Source organism: Myotis myotis, unplaced genomic scaffold (assembly GCF_014108235.1).
Source record: "Myotis myotis isolate mMyoMyo1 unplaced genomic scaffold, mMyoMyo1.p scaffold_m19_p_11, whole genome shotgun sequence".
Classification (NCBI taxonomy): Eukaryota; Metazoa; Chordata; class Mammalia; order Chiroptera; family Vespertilionidae; genus Myotis; species Myotis myotis.
The window spans coordinates 37,154,819-37,180,405 of NW_023416315.1; the positions used below are offsets into that span (position 1 = coordinate 37,154,819).

Here is a 25,587-nt window from a genome sequence, read left to right on the forward strand (position 1 = left end):
AGTGTTATAACTGATTTTTTTTCCCCATCCTTGCCAAAACCAAGATGTCGTCAGACCACAAGAATCCTAGGGAGAAGGAAAAAATGATTTTGTCCAGGTAGAGGAGGCACTGAGTGAGCACAGGAAGGGTCCCCATCTCACGGAGAAGGTAATACTTAGGAAGTATGGCATATCCCACATGGTCTACAGTCCACCAGTACCTGAGCTCTGAACACTGGGGCAAGAGAGTTTCAAGTTTTTTAAACTTTAAAAGTGTAAAAATAGTTGGTCAAACTCCCAAACTTCCTAAAATATGGTGAAGGATACAATATAAAATATAATCATCTAATATGATTTCCTTTGATAGTCACTTGCCTATTCCAAATCTTTTATAATTAAATGTCATCTACATAAAGTTTTGATAACTTTAAATTAGTTGTTCAATAGGATGACATGAAATAATGCCCTTAGATTATCAGCTGCTTCTACTGCATTAAAATTAAGGCTAAGAAGATACAAATAAATTATTGCTCTCTTTTCAGAACAATGGATTTTGCTTTTAAAACTACACATTCTCAAAGTCAAGTGGTAGGAGAAGAATGGGAAGGCAGAAAGATTGGGTTGAAAATAAATGACAGAGAATATAACACAAAAGAGTCCATGCCCTTAAAAAAACATTAAAGTGACATTATTTCCTACTAGAGCAGGGGTGGGCAAATTTTTTGACTCGAGGGCCACAATGGGTTCTTAAACTGGACCGGAGGGCAGGAACAAAAGCATGGATGGAGTGTTTGTGTGAACTAATATAAATTCAAAGTAAACATCATTACATAAAAGGGTACGGTCTTTTTTTTTTTTTTTTTAGTTTTATTCATTTCAAACGGGCCGGATCCGGTCCACGGGCCGTAGTTTGCCCACGGCTGTACTAGAGGCCCGGTGCACAAAATTTGTGCATGGGTGGGGTCCCTAGGCCTGGCCTGTGATCAGGACCTTCTGGCTGCTGGCCGGGGCCTTTCTTCATTCCGCGCTGTTCCCTGGTGGTCAGCACACATCATAGTGAGCAATTGAACTCCCGGTCTCCTGGTCAAACTCCTGAGGGGACACTTTGCCTTTTATATATATAGAAGATAGAAGGTATTTTCTGAATTTCAATATACTTACAGTACTTGCTCCAGAGATATGATAAATCAAAATCACAAGTTGCATCCAGCCTTTCCATTCATCTGTTTGTTCTCTATTTAATACTTTAGTCTGTGTAAAGAACCAAAATCTGTTTCAAATTTCACCATGAAGCTATTATTTGGACAATGTATACTAAGTATGTTAAAATTATTCCCATAGGATATAAAGCTAATGCTTTTGTTAAAAGAATTTGTGGGGGGGAATTAAAAATAGTCATTTTATTTCTTGATAAAAGATACAACATGAATTTGAAAACTAATATAAACTAACAGATTTTAAATAGTGTTTAAGTTGATACCTATGGTTTTATATTAAGAATACATTAAACTATGACAATGGTTTGTAAATCTAAAAAATAGCATTTTCTAATTTTAAGAAAGTCTTAAGATTTCAGTTAAAAAAGATCTTACAGTTCTCTTACACTTTAATGGGGGGGTAGGGGGGGAAGAATATTCCCTTAGAATATTCTCACCAGAGATGAAGAACCGATTAATCATTCTCATATGGGTTATTTCTTACAATAGAATTTATTAATTCAAATAAATAATGTCTTATAATGGAATTATACTAACATTCTGAGCAACTACAGAAATGCTAAAATAGGTACTTTAGATATTATAAACATTTGCCCACATTATGTAAGTTCTAATTTGTGTGTACATGTCTGATTGTATTAATATAAAATGTTTGTGCATATAGGCATTTATTAATAAAATTATGTATTTTTGCTCTGATGTATCATGTTCGAAGACCATTATAAAATTGGAAGCAGCTGCACTTTCTCCATCCCCATGAAGGCAAAATAACACAAAGTCATGACATTTTTTCACAGGTCATTATTTTCAACTTCTTAACAATCTTCACGAAACTCTTTGAACTTCCTCCAAAATATTTCAAAAAAGTAACAGAGTCTGCTAAGTGAAGTATAACCACAACATTCATTTATCCTCTCCAATATACATACTTGTATATTTTGGCATGATAAATGGTATTTTTTTAAAAATCTAGAGTTTATAATGAAATAAGGATAACATGAGCTAAAAAGAAAATAACGCTTACTTACCTCTTTAGTATTTTCATTGTAAAATACTCCCAAAACCAAGATATAGATAATTGGAATAAAGAAAGTTGAATGTGTATAAAATTTGTTTTCCTTCATAAATAGATTTGCACGGTCACACATATAGAAATAAGCCATAATCAGGCCAAGTTTGCACAAAGATTGTAAAAGTATTTCTAATGGAGACACGGGGGTATTGATAATATTTTTCTTTTCCTCTCCACTTTCCAAATCAGTACATGGCTTATTCTTCCGATGAGCATTACGATAAATTATATAAAAAATTAAATATCCGACAATAGATAAGGTAAAAAAACAAGCAGCTAGCTTCTGCATGAGAGTCAGAGGAGGCCGAGGCTGACAACAGGAACCATCTACAGGCTTCAGTATCTTATTGCAATACACGTTCATAAGAATCATTGCACTCTGTGAACAAACCAAGTTATTTGGTTATTATCTTGTCAGTAATATATTTCACATTAGATTTTCTCCTGTGAATACTACTGATTTTTCAGCACTGAAACCAAAAATGCTTTTGTACTTTTTACTACCATTTCCCAACCACTCATGCAAATAATGCTATTCCTTCAATCTGTAATAGCTAGTACAGGGCTTTTCAAACTTCTGGGGCTATGGTCTGTAATGAAAAATTCATTTTATAATGTGATCCAGACACATATACAGAAACAATACCTACCCTTACTACTTATAATGCACTCTTACATTTTTGTATTATTTTTTCTTATGAAAAAAAAACAACAAAACAAAAAACACAAAAAACTAATTTCATGACTGCTAATGGGTTGTGGCTTTTACAATAGTGTGTTGAAGGCCTGGGGTGGGCTAGAAGGGGCAATGGGGCGGGGGGGGCGGGGGGAGGAAAGGGGGACATATGTAATACTTCCAACAATAAAGATTAAAAAAAATAATGACTAATTAGTAAACAATCAAATAATTTTAATTATCAGCCTTTCAATATAGAAGATACCAGGACACTTAATATAGAGTTCCAGTTTTTAGATGCAAATAAAAAAAAAGGATGTAAAATAACTGTCACAAAAATAATTCTTAGCAAACAATATTTGTAATATGCCTTTCATTTGGTTTACAGTTTATGGGCCACTTAGGATTCTACAGTTTTAAGATTTCTAATGTTAAATAAAATGTGGCATCTTGAACATGGTTTCGTTATAATAAAAATATTCTAGGCAAGCTATCAAGATCCTGTCTAGTTGAAGGTTCAGTCAAATATAGTTTTTAAAAAACGTTATAGTTTAGGCATAATTGGAACTCTCAGATGATTATATTATTTAAGCCTAAGCATTCAAAGTACTCAACTACATAGGAAATATCACCCTTTTAGCCCTGGGTTCTGTGCCTGGTACTCTTGCAGATACTAGCCTACAAACTCCATCCCGAAGTTCTTAACCAGTTCTAGGCGGTTCAAAAGCCCCTTAAAGTATATGGAGAATCATGTGTGTATATATACAAACATGCATTTTTCTGCAGGAGAGGAATGTAACCATTGATTTTTACTGAACACTCAAAAGGGGTTATGTGATCCTCAAAAAGGTTAAGCATCACTGCTTTATAAAAAGAAAACAATAACTAAATAATATCTGTTGTACTAATTATGAAAATTCATAATTATCAGTTCTCTTTCATATTGAACTTAACAACCCATTACATTTGTCAATCTGGATTTTTTTCAGTGTTTACTATGTACACTGAATAGTGTTTTGGGCATCAAAGGAAATCTGATTTATTTATAAGGAAATAAATAAAAACTATTCTACATATTAAAACATGTACTTTTCATAGAGGCTTAATCTTGTTAGTTTAAGGCAGGACCATTAAGCTGTAGTTTTCAAACATGAGTATTCTAAAACTTATAAGCTTCTTGATTAGACAAAGTATAGTAAGAGTGACTAGCACTTAATAAATGAAGTCTCATTTCCTCCTTTCCGTAGCTTCTTTCCCTTTCAGAGTACCCAAAAACTCTCATTTTATACACAGCTAGGTGATGAAATCAAAATTATTTCTAGATGTATGTTTAGGCAGAATAACTACAAGTAATTAAGACTGCAATAAAATTATTTATTACCATTTATAGTAACATACAGTTACTATACAATTAGATATTATAGTCTCTATTTACTGATGGATACAAGAATTCTTACAGTTTCTCTGCTTGATTCTGGAAGATGTAAGCCATCCAAAGATTCCATGATAGTTTCTTGAGCAATTAATTTGGAAACACTGAACATCTTAACATGTGATTTAGAATTTCTGGTGCTACTATTCAAAACACTGACTGCAGCTTCATTGTAAGCATCTATCTTCTCATTAGTGATCATTTTCCTATTTTCACTTAATAGATCTTCATAAACAGGATCTGCACATGAAACACAGTATTAAAAACACAAATGTTGGAAATACTGGACAGATATGTGCAAATAAATGAAATTAGACCAACTTCTTATACCATACACAGAATAAACTCAAAATGGATCAAATACTTAAATGATAAACATTTCTCATAGCAATATTTTTTTTTCTGATATATCACCTTGGAGAAGGGAAACAAAAGAAAAAATAAACACATGGGACTACATCAAACTAAAAAGTTTTTGCACAGCAAAGGAAACCATTATCAAAATGAAAAGACAAAACACTGCATGGGAGAACATATTCGCAATGATATAAGAGATAAGGGGTTAATATCCAAAATTTATAAAGAACTTAAATTCAACACCACACAAATAAACAATACAACTAAAAATGGGCAGAGGACACGAATAGACACTTCTCCAGAAGACATACATTGGCTAGTAGACATATGAAAAGATGCTCAACATCACTAATCGTCAGAGAAATGCAAATTAAAACCGAAATGAAATGTCACCTCACACCAGTCAGAATGGCTATCAATAAATCAACAAACAATAACTGCTGGCAAGGTTGTAGAGAAAGGGAACCCTGCTGCAGTGTTGGTGGGAATGCAGATTGGTGCAGCCACTGTGGAAAGCAGTATAAAGTTACCTGAAAAACTTAAAAATGGAACTGCCTTATGACCCAGTGGTTCTACTTCTGGGAATTTATCTGAATAAACCCGAGACATTAATTCGAAAAAATATATGCACCCATATGTTCATAGCAGCGTTGTTTACAATAGCCAAGATTTGGAAGCAGCCCAATTGTCCATCCAGTAGATGAGTAGATAAAAAAGCTGTGGTACATTTACACAACGGAATATTACTTGGCTGTAAAAAAGAAGGAAATCTTACCCTTTGCAACAACATGGATGGAACTGGAGAGCATTATGCTAAGTGAAATAAGCCAGTTAGAGAAAGACAAGTACCATATGATTTCACTCATAAGTGGAATCTAATGAACAAAATGAACTAACAAGCAAGACAGAGAGACTCATAGAAAGCAGGCTGACAGCTGTCAGGGAGGAAGCTGCTGGGGGCTGGAAGGATTGAGCAAAAAAGAAAAAGAAAAACTCATGGACACGGATAACAGTATGGTGAATGCTGGGGGAAAGAGTAGTGGGGAGAGAAGAGAATATTGGGGGGATAAATAAATGGTGATGGAGGAGACTTGACTGGGGATGATGAACATACAATACAGTGTACAGATCATGTGCTGTAGAATTGTACACCTGAAATCTATATAATTTTGTTAACCAGTGTCACCCCAATAAATTCAATAAAAAAGAAAAAAACACATTAAAAAAATCTTGTAGAAATTGTGATCATGCAAGTTAGCTGATTGTATTTCATGTTTTGTTGTTAAAGTTCAGAGGATTCCAGGCATCTAGTAATTTATTTTAAAGTAAAGTTGGCCAAGATTTGCAATAGACTTATCTTACATTCAATTTTTAAATTAATCAGTCAATATCTTCCTCATTTTATGTTCTGGCATGTCTTAGGAGTTTAAAGTTTTGGAATACTGGGTTATATTGGGTAATGGGAATTTAAAACTGGGTTGTAGAAAACTGCCTAATGAAGAATAGCAGACAGTCTTTTATTTCTTCTGTCACTGCTTAATTTGTAAATTTTGTTCACACAATTAAGAGGTTATATTATTGAAGATCAAGTTCTCATAAATAATTTAAATTTAACTTTTTTTCTCATTTTGGTGAGAGAAAGGTTAACAATGAGGCTGTAAATAGAGATTGTAAAACAAATTATCACCAGCCCTTTTATTCTTCTCAGCTTGACATTCAACTTGGAAATAATCATAAGAGTTTCTGACAAACAACTTGAATTGCTAAAAAACCCAAGGCATTTCATATTGTGCTAGGCATTAAATAATGGACATTCAATAAACTCCTGAAATGAGTTGATCTAATGTCAATTTTCTCTTAAAGAATTTCATTACCAAGCATAACCTAGATGGTATGAATTTAAATATATTCTGTCAATTCCAAAGAGTATTTACGTACAATGACTCAATATTATGAAACAGACTTAGTACATTTTTTCTTATATTTCCCAATCACAATAATTATACTTTGTAAGAAGTAAAAAATCAGAGGTAAACTTCTCATTTGCCTTTAGAATGTATTCTTTTTGTTATATTCACAGCCATTCTGCCTGCTGTGGCTCCTTGGAGAGTATTTTATTTATTATTTATTTTTTTACTTATATTTATTAGTCTGTTCCTTAAGTTCAAAAGAGGAAAGCAAATAACTCAAATTTATTCTAATTTTGCAAATCTTATTTCAAACTTTATTCCCATAAAGCAATAATTTTGCTTCTTGAAATAGGAGATAATAAAAACCCATGACTCAAAATATATACAAAATGACATTTTTTCATTACTCATCCCTTACCTTGTAAGACCCAATAAACATCACTAGTCTTTGCCAATTTTTCTAGAAGTGGTGCTATGGAGGTAATGTTCATTTTATATTGAGACAGTGCTTCATTGCTGCCATTGTGAATCTTGATAGACCACTAAAATGAAGTAAAAATTAAGCATTAATTCATTACTTATCACTGAAAAATTAAAGTATATAATTACTCTATTGTAACAAAGGTTATTATTTTAAGATAATTTTCATTTTTATTCAATATCAGAATAAATTATGGTCACATTATTTCATGAAATATATGAAGGCAGTTAGAAAAAGCAGACATAAAATTAGACTTTCAATGTATTACATTCAAGAAGAATATCTTTTTAGATATAAAATAGTATTGACATTTAACACTAAATTTTCTAAGTTCATCCATATCTTTTCATTAAAATTCATCAGTCTCATTAATTAGACTAGAAATAGGAATTAAAATTTAAGTACAATCAAGAATTTTATTTAAAAGAAGTTAACTTTTTCTTAGTATGTTCTTAAGTACGAAATGAAAACCATTATATAAGAACATAGATAATAACTTACTGTGGCAGCTCCTGCTACAATCACATGGGGCTTTGCAACAGAATCCTACAGAAAGAAAAAAATCTTTATAATAGTGTTATAGTTAGTTCAGAGAATTAATACAACTAACATCACTTAATTCTTTTCCTTAAATTTAAGAAATTCTTTCTTCTAAATGCATTTTAATTTTCTAGAGTTTTTTTTTTTTTTTTTTAAATATATTTTATTGATTTTTTACAGAGAGGAAGGGAGAGAGATAGAGAGTTAGAAACATCGATGAGAGAGAAACATCGATCAGCTGCCTCCTGCACATCTCCTACTGGGGATGTGTCCGCAACCCAGGTACATGCCCTTGACCGGAATCGAACCTGGGACCTTTCAGTCTGCAGGCCGACGCTCTATCCACTGAGCCAAACCGGTTTCGGCTCTAGAGTTTCTTATTGAATTCTTGTTATAACAAGACTAGAGGCCCAGTGCACAAAATTCGTGCAGTGTGTGTGTGTGTGTGTGTGTCCCTCAGGCCAGCCTGCGCCCTCTCACAGTCCAGGACCCCTCGCTCCTTACTGCATGCCAGCAGCGGAGGCTCCCATCACTGCTGCTGTGCTCACCAGCCATGAGCCTGGCTTTTGGCTGAATGGCACTCCCCCTGTGGGAGTGCACTGACCACCAGGGGGCAGCTCCTGTGTTCAGCATCTGCCCCCCTGGTGGTCAGTGCACGTTATAGCGACCAGTCATTCCACAGGTCATCCTGCAGTTTGGTCAATTTGCATATTAGAGTTTTACTATATAGGATGGATAACCAATGCCTTTTATATAGGATGGCATGAGGCTTTTATGGATAATTCTTTGGTGTTCCTTACAAAAAAACAAAAAATGCTACTGGTATCTGATATGGTCTAATATTATTCTGAATAGTGAGTAAATTGCTCAAGAGTAAAGCTCTAGTATATTATGTCAGTCAATTAAAAAATATTCATGAAATACAGTTTAAATCTTAAATAAAATAAGATCAGTGTCCTAAAGAATCAATATTTTGGGAAAGCCAAATCCAATAATATTTAACAAAATAAACTGATAATTATTATAGACCACAATGTGGGGGGGGGGGAAGAAATTGGGTAGATATCTTTACCAAATGCAAATTGTACTCTTAATAAACTACCAATTATGTAGTACTTTCTCTTAAATTAGTTCTTTTTAATATAGATTCTTGCTACCTGTGAGATAATGCAGGAATATATTATACAGATCTTATAAAACAAGGGTACTGACTCAGAAAGGTTTATAGGGTATTGCTGAAGCTTGGCAAGACAAAGCCAGAACTTAAGTCTTTTGACTCCTGAGTTCAATGCACTTCCCAAAACATAAAAGACTTGATATTACAACCATGTGCACAAGAAACAATTAAAAATAAGAAATTAGAAACACATCTGACCCAAATATAAAAATGAGTTAGTGTCTCATTATAAAGATAATACATACTTTCATAGAAAACTATGAAAGCAGAGAAAAATAACAAAATTAACCTATTTCCCTTCAGAGATATTTCTGTTTCCAGTCTAGCACTCTTAACCAACCTTTCTGAGTAAGTACCTTTGTTTTACAAGATATGTATAATGTCTTCCAGCCTATCTGACTGGTGGCAAGAATCTATATTAAACTGTGCTAACTTAGAGAAAAGAACATAGTGCTTCATTTTACCATGTTGTTTTACTGAAACTTTTCCCTCATCCCTAGGTGGCTCCTTTTCTCATTGTTCACTGTGGTAATCCCAAATCTTACTTGCCTTATACAGGTCCCTCTTATCATCCTCTTCACTTTCCAAATAAAGTCTAATTCTCAAATTTTGAAGAGAAAATAGACTTCATCTAGCTGCATGTTCTTGCCTTTCTCCATTTTTACAATTTCATCCATATACTCACCAGGCCTATCTTCCTCTGACAAGAGAGTAAAGAAAATCTGCCCAATTCTTTCTAATGGCTAACCTTTACCTTGTCTCTATCCCTTTCCTTTTTACTTCTGGAACTGTATCCATGTATTACTTCCTTTAACTCTCCTGTTTTAAGTTTCATCCCTTTCTCCACTCTTCTGCCTTCTCTCAATCTCTAAATTATCATTCTCAGAAAAGATTTTTCCTCCAACCATATCTCATTCTCAAATTCTTCCCCCTCACACCCTTAACCAACAGATTACTTGAAAGAGCATTATGCCTTCACTATGCCGATTTCTTTCTCTCTCATTTATGCCTCAATTTATCATGTTTTGATTTGGGGCTTCACCATCCATTAAAACTGCCCTAAGAGCCCATTAATGAACTCTGGATTGCCAAGTCCTAAAGTGACAGCACTGACCATCCACTTCTTAAAACTCTTTCCTGTGTTACATGACAGTTATTCTTCTCCTGCTTTTCCTCTTACCCCTTTCACTCCCCCTTCTCAGAATCTTTTGTACAGTTGTTCTTAAACTCTCTTCGTTAATTTCTAAGTTCTCTGCCTATTCAATTTCTTCCATTCAAGTAGCTTCAAATACCACCTCACTCCATAGTGGTGCCGCTGGTGTAGTGGTATCATGCAAGATTCCCAAATACCACCTCACTCCATAGTGAAACTCCCCAAATCGATCTAAATAGCTCAGACTTCTTAATGACTACCATTCACCTATAGAATTCAATTTAAATTGCTGGTTTCTTCACAATTTAGTCTAATTTCCCACTGCTACCCCACTATATTTTCATGCCTGCCTTTACATCTAATTCACCTCTGAACATAATGAGCCAAAGTATACCAGGCTTGACTTTTGGGTCACAAATGTAATGATAAAAGGGAAGAAAACAGGCTATTGACATATTTGGGCATGAGTTTAAAGGAAAAAGTGGAAAGCGCTCAAAGGGATGTGCATTGTGATAGAAAGATTACCTAGATTTGAAATAACTGAGCTACAGCAGTTACCGCCTTAGGGTTAGAATGGTGATAGAAGAGATACTACATCAAAATACTTTTTTTTCTCAGTTAAGTAAGAGAAGCAATCCAGCACAGCTTAGTTGCTATCAACAAGGTTGTATAAAGTATAGGAGAGTGGGACAGCTGAGTAAGGGGAGAAAACAATGGATGCTCATGAACTTTAAAAATTTGGTTGTGCAAGCTGACTGATGTTGAGCTCTCACATCCATGCTTCTCTTTCTCTCCTTTCTCTCTAAAAATCAATAAACTATTCTTTAAAAAATAAAATTTTGTTGTTCAAAACTAGAAAGAGCTACATTTTTAAATACAGACCTCAGCCCACACTTTGATACACTGTTTCATAGAACCATTAACTTCTGGATGCCACAGAAAATCCTAAGAGAAATGTAAGAAAAGAGAAAGTTAAAGAAATGTTATAGCCACCATTCAAAATAAGGATTAACATATCTCTTACAAGGTATTTAAAAGTAAAACACCACCTTGTTGGTTTAAGAAGTACCCAATAGTTATGGATATAAATACACCATATGAACATAGGCAACAATCTTGTAATAATTATGTATAGTGCTAGGTGGGTATTGGGAATATTGGGAGAACACAATGTAAAGTATATGACTATCTAACCACTATGTTGTATACCTGAAACCAACACAAAATAATCTTGACAGTAAACTGTAATAGAAAAAAAATTACTAAAAACTTCTTAAAATAAATGTATCGTAAGACAAAGCTCAAAAACTAAAGCCAAATGAGCTTTATTTACAAGATATGTACAACACATGTAATTCATTTCCTTATTAAATCTATCTCCAGCTACAAAAAAACCCAAAAACCAAAAACACCACCTTGTCTATGACATCTTCATCTCCCATATCAATCTGGCAAGAGTTTTACACAGATTTCCCTGTATTCACTGTTGCTTTTCTCTGAACTATTTTCCACATTTTAGTGAGAGTAATCTTTTGAAAATTTAAAATGTGATCTTGCCCCATTCCTGCTTAAATATTCCAGGAATTTCAACTGGCTTCAAAATAAATTTAAGTCCTTAAAGAAGGTAAGAAAGTACAAAATCTGGCCTCTGCCTAGACATTGTGCCTTTTCTCTTGCTACCTTCCCCCTGGTTCTACATACCCTTTCAGTTCTCATTCAGCTCCTGGAATGCTCTCTGTGCTCACTTTCTCCAGGCCTTTGCACATACAGTTCCTTCTGCCTAAAAGGTGCATAAACTCTTCCACTGAGCTTCATTCACACGCTCTTACTAATCTTTGAGGCCTCAGTTAAAACATCACTGCCTCAAAAAGAAAAACTACTTTTAACTTCTTGCTCTGTACATTACTAATGTCCCACTTTTTCCTTTTTGACATCCTTATCCCACATTTATTTGTATGTAAAGAACTATAATGATTTGCAAGTCCCACTGGTCTAGGTCCTAGGATATTGTTTTCTTGATCCTCATTATATTCTCAATATCTAGGAGTCACTGTGACTGGATTCAGAAAATCCACATATATTCTTTGATGGACATTAATCTTGAACACATACTGATTTCAAATTAATGTATAAGATTATTTTTTTTTCTGGATAAAAATCTGAAAGAACAAAATTTCTATTTTATTACACAAACAGTACACATAAACATTTACTCAATTATGTTATCTACTCTCAATAGACTAAAATAGTATGTACAAAGTATTAGCTGCTGTAAATAAATTAACCAATGAATACAGTTTTGACATTGTAACATTTACCTTATATGAACTTACCACTTTAACTGATGCAATCTTGTCTTCAAAAGGAATGTTTTCATGCTGCCATAAAAAAGGAGACAACAAAGCAATACTAATGTAGAAATTTTATGTAAATAATTCTCCTTTCAGCTGTTTTTGTTGATTTACTTATGCATCACATCTCAATTCTCTATATTCAACCTCAAGGGGAAAAGATCTCATAGAATACCAAAAAAGTAAGTGACACTAGCTAAATTGTTTATATGTGATTTCCCACATCAAAGATGTAGTTCAAAGATAAAACTTAACTACAAACAAGCAACATATACATGAACATGCTTATATACATTATCTTTTGCCAAGCTTGCCATGATTCCAGTTTAGTCCTAGTACTATCTATGCCAGAGACAGGCTGGTAGTGAGGGGAGTTGTGCATATAGGGAGCCTGAAACCTGGGCATGTGCCCTGACCAGGAATCCAACCAGCGACCTCTTAGTACATGGAAGACACCCACACAACTCAGCCACGCCTGCCAGGACACTGTATTTCTATTCTTAAGTGAGTTCTTAGAAAGTCCTTCAGCTAAATAGAGCATGTAGTTATAATTTTCATTTAAGAAATTAAGAAGATTCATCCACTATGAAAATACAAAATAATTTTTCAATGCTTTATGTAAATGATTATTCTACCAGTCTAATAGTGCATGTAATATATTTTAAATAATGTTTTTGAACTCTATATTCCTGACAAGTTGATATAAAATTTACAGCTTCTTCACATAGATTTTTCATATACATATTATATAAACACAAACTTTTGCATGTACATCTAAATATTTTGTATATCTATGTACATGTACAATTATATATGTATATACAGTGGGGCCTTTACTTAGAGTGTCCCGACTAACGAGTTTTTTGAGATACCAGCTGTCTCTCTGCCGATTTTTTGCATTGAGTTGATAGAGTAATTTGAGTTAATGAGCTCCTTAATGAGCTCCTTAACGAGCTTGGTCTCGGAACGAATTAAACTCGTAAGTCAAGGCCCCACTGTGTGTATAAAACACATCTGGCACATTAGATAAGTTTGGTTTTGTTTAGTTTTTCTTCTGCTGGTTTGGAATTTATACATCCTAATTCTATCCCTTTAATCTTTGCTCTTAAAGTTTTACTATTTATCTTTAAGTTAAGTTCTACCATAAGATAATAACTTAAAGAGTAAAGAGGACATTAGAATATTTTGCTTGTGATATTCTCCCTCTGGCTTATAAGCGATTATTGGCCAATTCTTTAGTACCTTCTTTTTATAGACATTATTTTATACAGGCACTACTTGAGTAAGCTTACACGCATGTTTAATTTTTCTTTAAGTACTGTTTCTTATATTTCACATCATTAAAAAAAGAAATATTTCCATCCTCCCGCAAGTTTATCCTTTAGAAAATTTTTAGACAAACCCTCACAGTTTTTATGTATCTGATAATGTCCTATATTTCAACAACAGATAAATCTGTATGGTAGGTATACAATTCTACATTGAAACTTATTTTCTCTCAGAATATTAAAGCTATTATTCCACTGTTCTCTGGCTTCCAATATTAATACTGAGAAATATGCTGGCCCAAAGCTTAGTGTTCTGCATACTGGGCATTGCAGCTACTGGTATCTGTCTTCAGGGCAATCCAAGTCTCTATTGTGAGTGCCTACTGTTATTGTTCCCATCTCTGGTTTTGCCTCATAGGTGTTCCTTTTTGGGGAGTGTCTTCCATTTCTTCAAATCTAGAAATACAACACCAGTGGGTTTTTTTTTAAATCTAGGATTTAGTTGGTTTGAGGTAGAAGGGGCCCCCAGTACCTAGCTTCCAGCTGGAAGGAATGCAAACAGTTTTCTTTACTGTAAGACTTCTCAAGCTTTTAATGTCCTCACCTAAATTAAAACCATCTAAGAGGGGGATATGATACCCAGCTCTGTCCAAACTTATTTGACCGGAGCACCTTAAAGAATTAATCTTCCACAAAATATAATTTGATAAAAGTCCTGCTCTAAAGTTTCTTTTAAAAAAATTATTTTTCTCAACACAGAAAAGAAACATATTCAAAGAATTATCTTCAACACTCCTACTCTACCCAAACCCATACCAAAGCTAAAATAATGATGATGATAATCAGCTTTCATAATATGCCAGGATGTGCTAGGCACAAGAACTTTAAAAAATAATGATCTCTGTCTTCAAGTTGTTCAGAGACCAGAGAACTAAGTGAAACGCAATTTGGCAAATACTCCACTAGCAGTTTGAACTAAATAGTTTCTTAATAGCTGCCTCTTTAAGACTGTGACAACTGTCTTTTTTTTAATGCATATAAATTTAAATATATCTTGCTTGAGAATTGTGAGATAACAATGTGCCTTAGAAAATAAAAATTGGAAACCTAGGTGTTATAACTAGGGCTCAGAAGAAATGTACCATATTGTACCTACTTTTGGCTATCTAGCGGTTGCCAACTGGTGGTCTGCAGACCACTGGTGGTCCTTGACATCAGAAAGGTTGGCGACCGCTGGTTTAAGGAAACCTTTGGAGCAGCGGTCACCAACTAAACCATTAGAGCGTTTTTCAATTAACTGTTGCCAAATCCATTATTCCAGTTTTCAGAAAGTCACAATATACTAAGCCTAGAAATATTAAAACTGTTTCTCCAAAATCAGAAATCTCTCTACTTTTAAAAAATATTTTTTTATTGATTTCAGAGAGCAAGGGAGAAAGAGATAGAAACATCAATGATGAGAGAGAATCATCGATTAGTTGCCTCCTGCAAGCCCCCTACTGGGGACTGAGCTAGTAACCCTGACCAGGAACTCGAACCCTGATCTCCTGGTTCTTGGGTCGGCCCTCAATTGGTCAAGCGAAATCTCTCTACTTTTTATAAGTTTACCAAAGTGTTTAAGTTTAAACTGTGATAATCTCATGTCATTAAATAGTTCCAATTCTTCTGTATAATTTTGTGTGCATAAACACAAAAGGAGGCTACATTTATAGATACCAAATAAAATGAAAAGTTGACTTTATGATTTTCTATTATTCAGCTTTAAAATCTCTACTAGTCTTTTTTGGTGGACAAAACCTCTAATAGCCTAAGGATTCTTCACATAAGAAATTGTTCCTAAAATTTAGTATCCACTACCATCATCACTATATGTCTAGCTACTTGTGAAGTCCCTAATTTTTCAACTCCTTTACACAGGGCAAGTTGATGTATACAGGCAGATTTTCATCATAAATTCATAAGATATTTCCCCTATAATTCTGAACTTTCTTGTACTTCACTTTTCTCTCCTTACCATTCCCCACTCCCAATCATATGCAGTTGAAGACAGAGATTAGAACCTTGGATCACTTAAAAATGGATAAAAAAAATAACATGATGAGATAGTTAACAAAAAATTAACTAATTAATTATTAACAAACATAAAGAGAGATGTTCATACTTGTTAGTTTTCAGAGACACACACATACATATTCTCCTAGAAGAATGCCTACATATTCTATTTTAAAAATAAGACTTTTTTAATATAAAGATCATGAATTTGTTGTTACATTGTTGTTTTAATTATATATTGCTTAAGGTATAAACTGAAAGAGTTTAACAATATAATCAATAATTTTTAAAGTATTGATATTCTTTAACCTAATATTTGCATGACAGAGATCCTATCCTAAGGAAATAAATTAAAAGGCAAAGTTTTAATAAAGATTTAATTTAAAATGTCCTTTTTTAAAATTGCAAAATAAAAAATTACAAAAAAGTTAAGAAAAGGGAGGATTATATAAATATGCATTATATCCACTCAATAATTTGTTCACACTATGAAGATACTTATATTGATTATATAATAATATGGAGAATTATGACAAGTGGTGGGGAAAGAAGTGAGACATAAAACTGTACATGCTAGATTACAATTATGTTTTAAAAAAGAGACTGAATCTCAGAGGGAATGTGGGGGTGGGTGGGATGTGATCAACCAAAGAACTTGTATGCATTATATGCATAACCCATGGACACAGACAACAGTGTGGTGAAGGCCTGGATGGGGGGCTGTGAGGGTTAGAAGGAGTCAATGGTGAACAAAGGAGGACATATGTAATACTTTCAACAATAAAGATGTGTGTGTGTTTTTTTTTTTAAAGAGACGGAAAGAAATATGGCAAATATTAAAAGGAGAATTAGGATATTCTCTGTTTTCCTCCTAAGAAATTTTGAAAATTTTTTTCCATGGAAAGAATTTATTTCTGAAAACTAAAAATTTAAGTTAATGAAAGGTTTGCCAATACCCACCACTTCTTTTTCTTATGCTGCCCATTATAGCAAATCATCGTTTCTTTTTCCTTTACCTTTCCAAAACCAAAGTAAAGCTTTTATAGTTCCTTGCATTAATGTGGAGAGGCACATTCTTCCTAAAACTATTCAGTTGGTTAACTTCTAACACAATACCCTAATGAAGAGAACAGACAATTTTTACCTTATTGCCTTCTTCTTTGAACTGAGGATTAATTATTTTTACAAATGAATAAAACAATTGACGAATTCTGGAATCTCCAACAAATGCAATATGTTTATCTACAAGGCAGTTCTTTGCTTCACTGAAATCAACAAAGAAACATTAATTAAAATAAATAAAATCAGCATATTGGCACTTCAAAGCACATAGTTTGTGAAGAAAGTAGTACAGGATTGTTATACATATAATTACTACTTTGCTTTTAAAATAGGTGGCCATGTTTGTTTAACTACCAGTTCCTGTATGATCAACTAACTCTCAATAATAACAGCCCCAATTTATTAAGTGTTTAAGATGAACTCTAACCGTATTAAGAGTTTTATATCCATTATTTCAGAACTAGAGGCCCGGCGCATGAAATTCGTGCAAGGGTAGGTTCCCTAGGCCTGACCGGCGATCAGGGCAAAATCTGTGGGGTGATTTGTGGGGCTGGCACCCACTTTGGCTGGCCTGGAGCCACACACTTGCTGTCCCTGCCCCCTGCCACTGCCCCGTCCCTCTGCAGGGTGACCAGCAGGGCAAATGGGGGGACCTCCTGCTGGCACCGGTCTTGGCTGGCCTGGGGCCTGCGGGCAGCTCCTGCATTGAGTGTCTGCCCCTCGGTGGTCAGTGCATGTCATAGCAACCAGTCGTTCTGCTGTTCAGTCGATTTGCATATTAAGTTTTTATTTTATAGGATAAGTCTATGTGGTAGCTATCCAACTTCCAAAGCAAAAGTCCTTTTCTCCAGGGCTATTGCCTTGGGCCTGCTTATCTTACCTGAGATAAAGCAGCTTGGCCAAAGCTCTCTCTTGGGGAGGAATCTTCATTTGGACTCACTGCTACTCCTACCCTCCTTCAGCAATTCTTACCATCAGATATAGAAGTACCATATAGTACTTTCTTTGTTTCACCAACCCTTGTCCATAAAATATTACAACCCATCATAGGAAAAACAAACAACAAAATGGAGAAATCTTACTTGTATTTGTATTTATGCATCATACAGCTGTGAGGCTGCCAAACTTTCTCTCCAAGAAATCTGCCACTTGAAAGAAGGTACTCACATGAATCATTGCCTATGAAACACAACAGTATTGGAAACAATAGTTAAATTTTTATATGTTGGTTATCTGACCCCATGTAAGCTCTTTTGAGATGAGAAAATACAAGTCTTTATGCCTCGCCATACATTCTAAGTGCATATTACTCACCCACAAGAAACATAATAAATATTGAGACTCCCTAACTCCTAAATGCTACATTCACTGCTTTGGCAGTTCCTTCCGCTTCAGGTTTTCTTTGTGGGGACATCATCTCAGTCACAAACCAGCCTTTGTATCTGTTTATCACTCCTACTTCTAATAGGGAAAGAAAAGTTTAAGAAATAAAAGAGAAGACTTTAGAAAGGACTTTCTACTACTTGACTACTATAATACATAGTGCATTAGCATATTTGGAAACCTAGTTAATCTCGAGAAATGTTATAAATCTACTCTGATTTCCACAACTTCCCTGTGAGTATGCTACCCCTATTCTGTAAACGTGTGAACAGAGAAAGAGACTTATTCAGGAACCTCTTAAAAAACTTACTAAAACTTTTATAGTCGTACAAAGATAAGATTTAAAACTAGCCACATCAGTATCAGCAACACATTGCAGTTTTAACTGTTATTAACATTCAGCCTCTCTACTTCTCTTAATATCTCTTGCCTTCCTTTAGGATGACCAACCAATTCCTCCCCAGTAGGGTTGAGACTGTGAGTTTTACACAGAAAGTTCCACAACTGGGAAATCCTCCAGTCCTATGTAAACTGGGACAGGTGGTCACTCTTCTTCCTTTGGCCATTTTACTGTACATTAATTTAAATGAGTGAAGGAGTTAATAAGGGGGTTGGAGGCATTTAAAAAGTTCAAATATGTCAAATGGATGAGGGAAAAATGAGATGTTTAGATTAACTGTGGGGTTATAATAAAATATATGTATTATTTAATTTAGTTTTGAGTTCTTTATTAATAGTCAACAGCACACTATTTGTTTTACAAATAGCTAAGTTCAGGACAAGGCATCTGATAAGAGGAATATTACAGAACAAGAATTGTACTGAACCATTCAGACTGGAGATAGGGAAGACCCAAAGATATTTAAATAGAACACATCTTTTTTCTCTCTCAACCCAGTTACCTATTTATCTGGCCAACATGTAGATAAAAGGAAATACAAATGCAAGATAGGTATATGTAAATAATGAAAGTGTTGTTACTTCAGTGTCATAAATTTTAAAATAGAACAGGAAGGAAAAGTGAAAATACTGTGTCAGTGGAACACTGGATAAGGAAAGCAGAATATCAATTATTAAAATTTTGCAATTATATATGTAGTCTGTGTAGGTTTTCTGTATTTCAAAGGCACCGCTTTTTTAAATAACACCTCTTTAAGGGAACTATAGTCAGTTCTTAATTCTTTCCAATTATTAAAAACGAGTTCTACTTCCAAAAAACAAAATTAAGCTATATAAATAATCCAGGAGTAAAGAAAGGACTTTAGGAACACATAATTATTTTCCTAAAAACAGCAATCTTTTATAATGGCCATACAGCAAAATCATAGTAAATGTTTAAAATTAGGATGAAAATTCCATATTTATAGCATTTCTACCTCTTCAAATACATCTATTAAACCAAGTAAAAAGTTAGCAACACATTTAATTTCTTAGAAAATTATAAGTTACAAATAACTAGGTATTAATTCTGTGGAGTTTTTCTTCCTCCTTTTTATAAAGTTATTTGATTTTTGTTTTTTAATAGAAACCTAAACAGAAATACACCTTGATCAGTATTCACTGTGTGGAATTATTTGTTAACCATCAATATGATTTTCTGAAGATAGATGTACCATAACCAGTCTCTTCCTATACCAGAAATTGTGTTTAAAAATGTGAAGTTCTTGGTTTCCTCTTCAAAACTACTACCCACACATTCTTTGTCAGTAGTTCAGTTAATAGGAAACAATGGCTCTAATTTGATGAACCCATATCAAAAAAGCTCCACAGAAAAACAAATTTGAAGTTGTCACTAACTAAAAAGCACTGTAAACTCAGAATTTTGAGACTACTGGTCTTTCCAGGGAAGAAGTTCTTTCTTTTTTAAAAAATATCTTTTTACTGATTTCAGAGAGGAAGGGAGAGGGAGAAAGAGATAGAAACATCAATGATGAGAGAATCATTGATTGGCCGCCTCCTGCATGCCCTCTATTGGGGATGGAGCCAGCAACCTGGGCATGTGCCCTGACTGGGAACTGAACCCTGACCTCCTTGGTTCATGGGTTGGTGCTCAACCACTGAGCCACACTGGTCCAGCAGGGAAAAAATTCTTAGTTTGCTAATGAATGCTAGTTGATGATGATTCTTCTTAAAATATTTTATAATGCAAAGTGTTTTGTTTTTTTGGTGTTTTTTTTTTTTGCGGGGGGGGGGGGGGGGTCCTGCCGAGACGGAGCGCCCTTCCGCGCTGCGACCCCTTGCATGGCACAGTTACCGGGCAAAGTGTTTTTTTTTTTATAAGCCTGTATCTGAACTTAATAGTCTCTGCATATCAGTTAAGGTCCTGTCAAATACAGAAACTATACAAGCTGCATTGATAGAGATAATGTAATGTAACATGAAGAATTGTTAGAAAAGTAAAAGAACTTCTAACTAGACAACTGAAAAGATGAGATTGGCTTTTTATATTTGTCAGCAGAATAAGTTAACCTGATCTAGAAAGGAAAACTTTACAAAATTCCATACTGTAAAAGTTCTTTTCCTGTGTGTATATATGTATATGTGTGTGTGTGTGTGTGTGTGTGTGTATGTTGGTGGCCTATTTTCCTTTCAAAATTTACTCAGAAAAATCCCAAACAAAAGAACACAACAAAACCAGTCATTATTTTCATTTGCCTCATATAATTCTGATAACCACTTTATAATACAACAACCGTGAGATGAAAGATGCTCAGATAAATCAAGCTACACACACACACACACACACACACACACACACACACACACACACCCAATACCGAGCAACTAAAGGGACAGAATGATCTGCTTCAGGTATCTCCAATACTAAGGTTATCTTCTTGAATGGTTGTCTCACTCTTCATTCTGTTATCTTAAGCAAGCTTTCTGGTTTGCCAATCTAAAATTGCAGGTTTTTATGCATGACTTTTCTATAATAGAAAGACACTAAAAGCAAGCAAAATAAGTAAAAAGATAAACATGTTTTGAAAAAGCTGAAAAACAATATGTAACTACTGAAGAAAACATCTGCTTTGCTAAGTAAAGCATAGTTGATACTTTCTTTTGGATAGAATACCTCTGGCACACTGCACATTTAGTCGAGTCACCCTACCAAAGCTGTGTTTCTTACCACTAACCATGAAAACAGCAGATCATAAAGTTTACAGTATGATCTGTTAGTAATACTTTGCTTAAAATTCAGCAAGTTATATTTTAGTTTGTGCTGAAAAATCACCATTTACATTTTTCTTTAGACAAGCTGGGAGAGCCTCGTTACAAGTGGTGTCATACAGATCAGGATTTTCCTAGCAGTCAAAGAAAGAAAAGGCTAAGAGATCTAGGGCTACTTTTTTCTTGCTTTGATTTCTGAAGCCTTGAGCTTACTTTTCTCCAAAACATGTGCTATCTAACATTTGCATTTAGTACGCCTATTGATAGAAAGAATTCGGATTTCAACAAAATTAAAGCATTTGTAGCAACTTTATCAATTAAAAAACTGAAATATATCCAGATTGGAACTACTCTTAGGGCAATAGATACTGGCCTTTTGTCACAGAAATATTATTTTAAATTTGTAATCACATTATTAGAGATTGATAAAATTTTGAAAAAATAGTTAAAAGTTTAATTATTTAAAAAAATGTCATTCTACTATATTATGTGAAATAATATTAATGCAAAAAAACCCCTACTTTCTAAAATTGAGATCAGAACATGAAATTCAATTAAAAGCAGAAGAACCAAATGCAAGGAGGAAAACAGTAGGAAAAAGAACTCTAAAAATCTAATTATCTCTTAATTATTTATGAAGTTAAGCTCTGTGTGTTAAGTTTTGATGATTTAAAGATAAATGAAATACTCATGGAAGCTCAAGGATGTTTTGTGTGGGAGAGACAGGTAAAAATTATTATAATACAACATGGTAAGTATGTACTAATTGCTGTGAAAACATTGAACTCCTAATTCTGACCTCTGCAGTGGTGACATCTGAACCAGGCCTTGAAGGAAAAATCTGTACTCTCTTTGCAGGAGAGAAAGACCATTGCAGGCACAGAAAATAAAATTATTGTGAGATAAATAAAAGGTACAAGCATGTTTAGATTGTTGAGCCTGGAGTTAAGGAAGAAGAAAACAGGTAATAAAAAGTAGGCTGGTCAGAATTTGAAGTTCTACACATGCAACTTTAAAAAAGTCACTGTACTGGAACAAGAATAGGAAGACTCTTGCTGGTACTGTGAGGCTGCTTTAATGTTTCTAAATGTTTCATCCATGTCCCTCTGGAAATGCTTTCCAACTCCATCTTCTATACATTAGCACCATGTAAGAAGCTGCAGAAAGGCAGACTATAACATAATGGCTTGAGGCTGACTTACTGGGTTCTCACTCCTACCTTAGTCACTAACTGAATAAACATCCTTAGGCAACTTCACCTCTCTTGACTCATCTTTAATATGTAAATAATACCTGAACTCGCAACTCGAAGAATCTAAGAACACTGATTATAAGACACATTATTATTTTATATAACAGTAGTAAAATTTTATCAATTAAACTTTGACATGCAATCAAAGATTTTAAAAGTCATCCTGATTATAGAAACGTTACAGATCGGGCAGGGGAGGATCAAAGGTGGTAAGTTGTATCTACCTCACAGAACGGTTATAAATACAAAACGAATTAAAACGAGTAAAACCTGTTGGAACAGCACGTTGTGTTTACCAAGCTTTACTTGCAGTGTGTAAGTCTTTTAATTTCTGTTTACAAATAAAGCAGGAGATACTGAATATGTGTATTCTACTGCATTCACTCCACCTTGCCTGTGGCAAACTCATACCCACACATTGGGGATTTTAATAGATACAGCCTACACCTCTATATCTAATATAGGGTCCTTTTTCATGTTGTGATTCAAGTGCATCGTATCTTTGTGTAAAGGGAACTGCATTTGACTCAGTTTTACACCGCCAAAGCATAAGGATGGCTAGAAAGTTCCTGGTGAGGTTATCTTTCCCAAACAGTCTCTGGCTCAAGTTGTTGACATTCAGTTTGGGCGCGTACACACACCAGGTGCTCTGCTTCGCACTCAAGGAACCGCAGCACCTAGGGAAGCCGCTGACGAGCTTCTGGAGGAGGCTTTACAAACAGCCCCAGATGCCACACTGACTCATACATTCCATCTGACATTCTGTTTCCCCTGCTGATGACAGACCTTGAAAAGGATGCAATCATCTAAATATAATCATTAGTATCCAAGCTTATCAAAAGATAAAAGCACAATTAAAAGCCGGGAGGGGGAAGACTAGATTATTTTTACCTTTAGGAACACAGCACCAAAGTTACACAGAACTGAGTTCGGTTACAGTCATCTTATACCAAACCAGCATGTGATTAATAGTAGTTAGAAAACTTTCTCCCCAATTACCACACATGAATGCATCGAGATTGCTAGTTTTGTTGTGCATGTGCCCTGCGACAGCAATTTCACATGCGCCCGAGCCCTCCCAGGTCACATGGCTGTGACCTGCGGGAGACTGGAGTGAGAAAGGCCAACAGGATACAAAAACTTTTATCTTTTTAAATCGATCTAGTGTGTTTACATAAAAAAGCGCTGCATCCAGGACAGTACTAGAATCTACTGTGCTCAATCCTCAAGCACTGGAGAACACAAAGCAGCAAAATGCGCCCAAAACGTCCTCCACTTTGAAAGACTTCCTGGGATGAGAAGCGCTCAGATCCCAGAGCCCCACTCCCTGGGCGTTTGGCCAAAGCGGGTGTGAAATTCAATGGCAGGAGCGGTCAATGCCCACCTGTCCATGACCCATGACATCCTGACCAATTAATCTCACAGCCACCGAGGGCCGTCCTGATCATGGCTTCCTCATACCAAGAGCCAAAAAGGAGAGATGCGATCACTACGAATGCCCCTCGGCCTGGCAGCCTCTCTCCTCGAGGCATTTTTGGAGAGAAAAGGCACAACACTGCGAACCAACAAGGACAGGTGGGTATCCCCTGACTCGTGGAATTCCTTCTGCAATAAGGTCGCCCCCCTGGCACCCACTGGCACCCGGGCCCCCTGCCCACCTGGCCACCCCCCCCCCCTCCGCCCACGTGCCCCGGGGCCGGGACGTGGTCAGAAGGCACAGCCACAACCCTCGGGACGTGTCCGAGTCGCCGAGGCCGAGGGGCGCCGCCTCCACTTGGCCGCGGGCATCGGGGCCAGCTGTCGCCCCCGGGGGCCCAGGGAAACGGGGCGGCCCCCGTCGCCGTCCAACGACAGCTCAGCCCGCTGCTGGGGGCAGAGGCCGCAGGGAACAAAAGGCTCCAGAGCCGGACCCCCAAGCCGGGGACACGGCGACCCCGCTCCGGGCGGCGGTGCCCCTGGCAGGCGGCCTCTGCCCCCACGCAGCCCGGGCCGGACACCCAGGCCGCCGCCCGACCGCCTGCGCGCGACCCCCGGGCGGGGAGGGCGCGTCTCCCCGGGCCCCGCCGGCGCCGGGCCCCCCGCAGCCCCTCGGCCCGGCCCGAGGAGGCGCCCCGACCCCAGCGCGGGCGGCCGGGGGGCGGGGGCCAGAACCGCGGGGCCGCCCGCGCCGGGGCCCCTGGTCGGGGCACGTGGGGCCGCGCCACCCCCGGGCCGGGCGCGAGCGGGCAGGCGGCGGGCGGCCGCGGAGCGTGGGCGTGTGTCCGCGAGGGGGGCGGCCTCCGCGCCGCCGCCTCCTCCCCCGGCCGGGCAGGGGGAGGGCCCCTCACCTCGGTAGCGGCGGGAGGCGAGGTGGCACCCCGCGAGCAGCAGCACGGCCGCCAGCGCCAGCACCTTGGCGCTCCTCACGCTGAAGTAGTGGTTGATCTCCCGCTTGCCCAGGGTGTAGGCCAGAGCCGCCATCTTGGTTCCTCCATGACAACAGAGCGCGGCCGAGCGGGGAAGGGGCGCCGCGCAGGGGCCGCGCTGGGGCTGCCGCCGCCGCAGCCAGGCCAGCAGCCGCCGCCAGGCCCCGCGGCCGCCCCCCGCGCCTCCCGCCGGCCCGCCCGGCCCCGCCGCCGCCGCGCCCCCGGCCTCCGGCCCCTCCTCGGCCCCGGCCGCCTCGGCCGCCTCCCCCCAGCCCCGTCTCCGCTGCTCCGCCGTGCCGGTTCCCGAGGCGCCCCGGACGCCTGTCTCCTCCCCTTCCTCCTCCTCCTCCCCTGCAGCCTCCTGCCTTAAGAGCGGCTGCGTCTCCAAGGGGGGTCCGGATGCCGGGGGCTCCGGGGTCACGGGCCCCCGACGGCCCTCCGGGGTCACCGGGTCACGGGCGGCGGCGGGCGGCGGCGGCGGCGGCGCAGACATGGGGGTGAGGGGCGGGGACGGGGTCGACAGGGCCGGATGGCGCGCCCGGCAGCTTCCCCGGCTCCCTGGCCGCCACCTGGGCCAGGTTGGGGCAGTGTCACCACAGTTCCGGGAGGAGAGTACACACCGTCCCACTTCCTCCCGGCCCCCAGCACAGCC

At 37.4% G+C, this 25,587-nt stretch overlaps 1 protein-coding gene across 7 annotated transcripts in view; it reads right to left on the reverse strand.

Moving 5' to 3' along the window:
• Nucleotides 1-25,098, reverse strand: part of CASD1 (CAS1 domain containing 1) — a 44,069-nt gene extending 18,971 nt beyond the window's left edge. Inside the window, exons 1-10 of one of the 7 annotated variants that reach the window (XM_036328157.1) lie at nt 24,858-25,097; nt 17,810-17,906; nt 16,810-16,930; nt 12,328-12,372; nt 10,877-10,939; nt 7,626-7,670; nt 7,062-7,185; nt 4,402-4,616; nt 2,225-2,647; nt 1,141-1,230 (exon numbers count right to left, since the gene is read on the reverse strand). In XM_036328157.1, coding sequence (XP_036184050.1) covers nt 1,141-1,230; nt 2,225-2,647; nt 4,402-4,616; nt 7,062-7,185; nt 7,626-7,670; nt 10,877-10,939; nt 12,328-12,372; nt 16,810-16,930; nt 17,810-17,906; nt 24,858-24,990 — 1,356 coding nt within the window. In that variant the 5' untranslated portion in view covers nt 24,991-25,097. Of the gene's footprint in view, nt 1-1,140; nt 1,231-2,224; nt 2,648-4,401; nt 4,617-7,061; nt 7,186-7,625; nt 7,671-10,876; nt 10,940-12,327; nt 12,373-15,627; nt 15,683-16,809; nt 16,931-17,809; nt 17,907-18,041; nt 18,189-24,857 lie in introns of those variants that run through there. The other 6 variants (XM_036328154.1, XM_036328156.1, XM_036328160.1 and 3 more) reach the window with 6 other exon arrangements.
• Nucleotides 25,099-25,587: the final 489 nt, after the last annotated feature.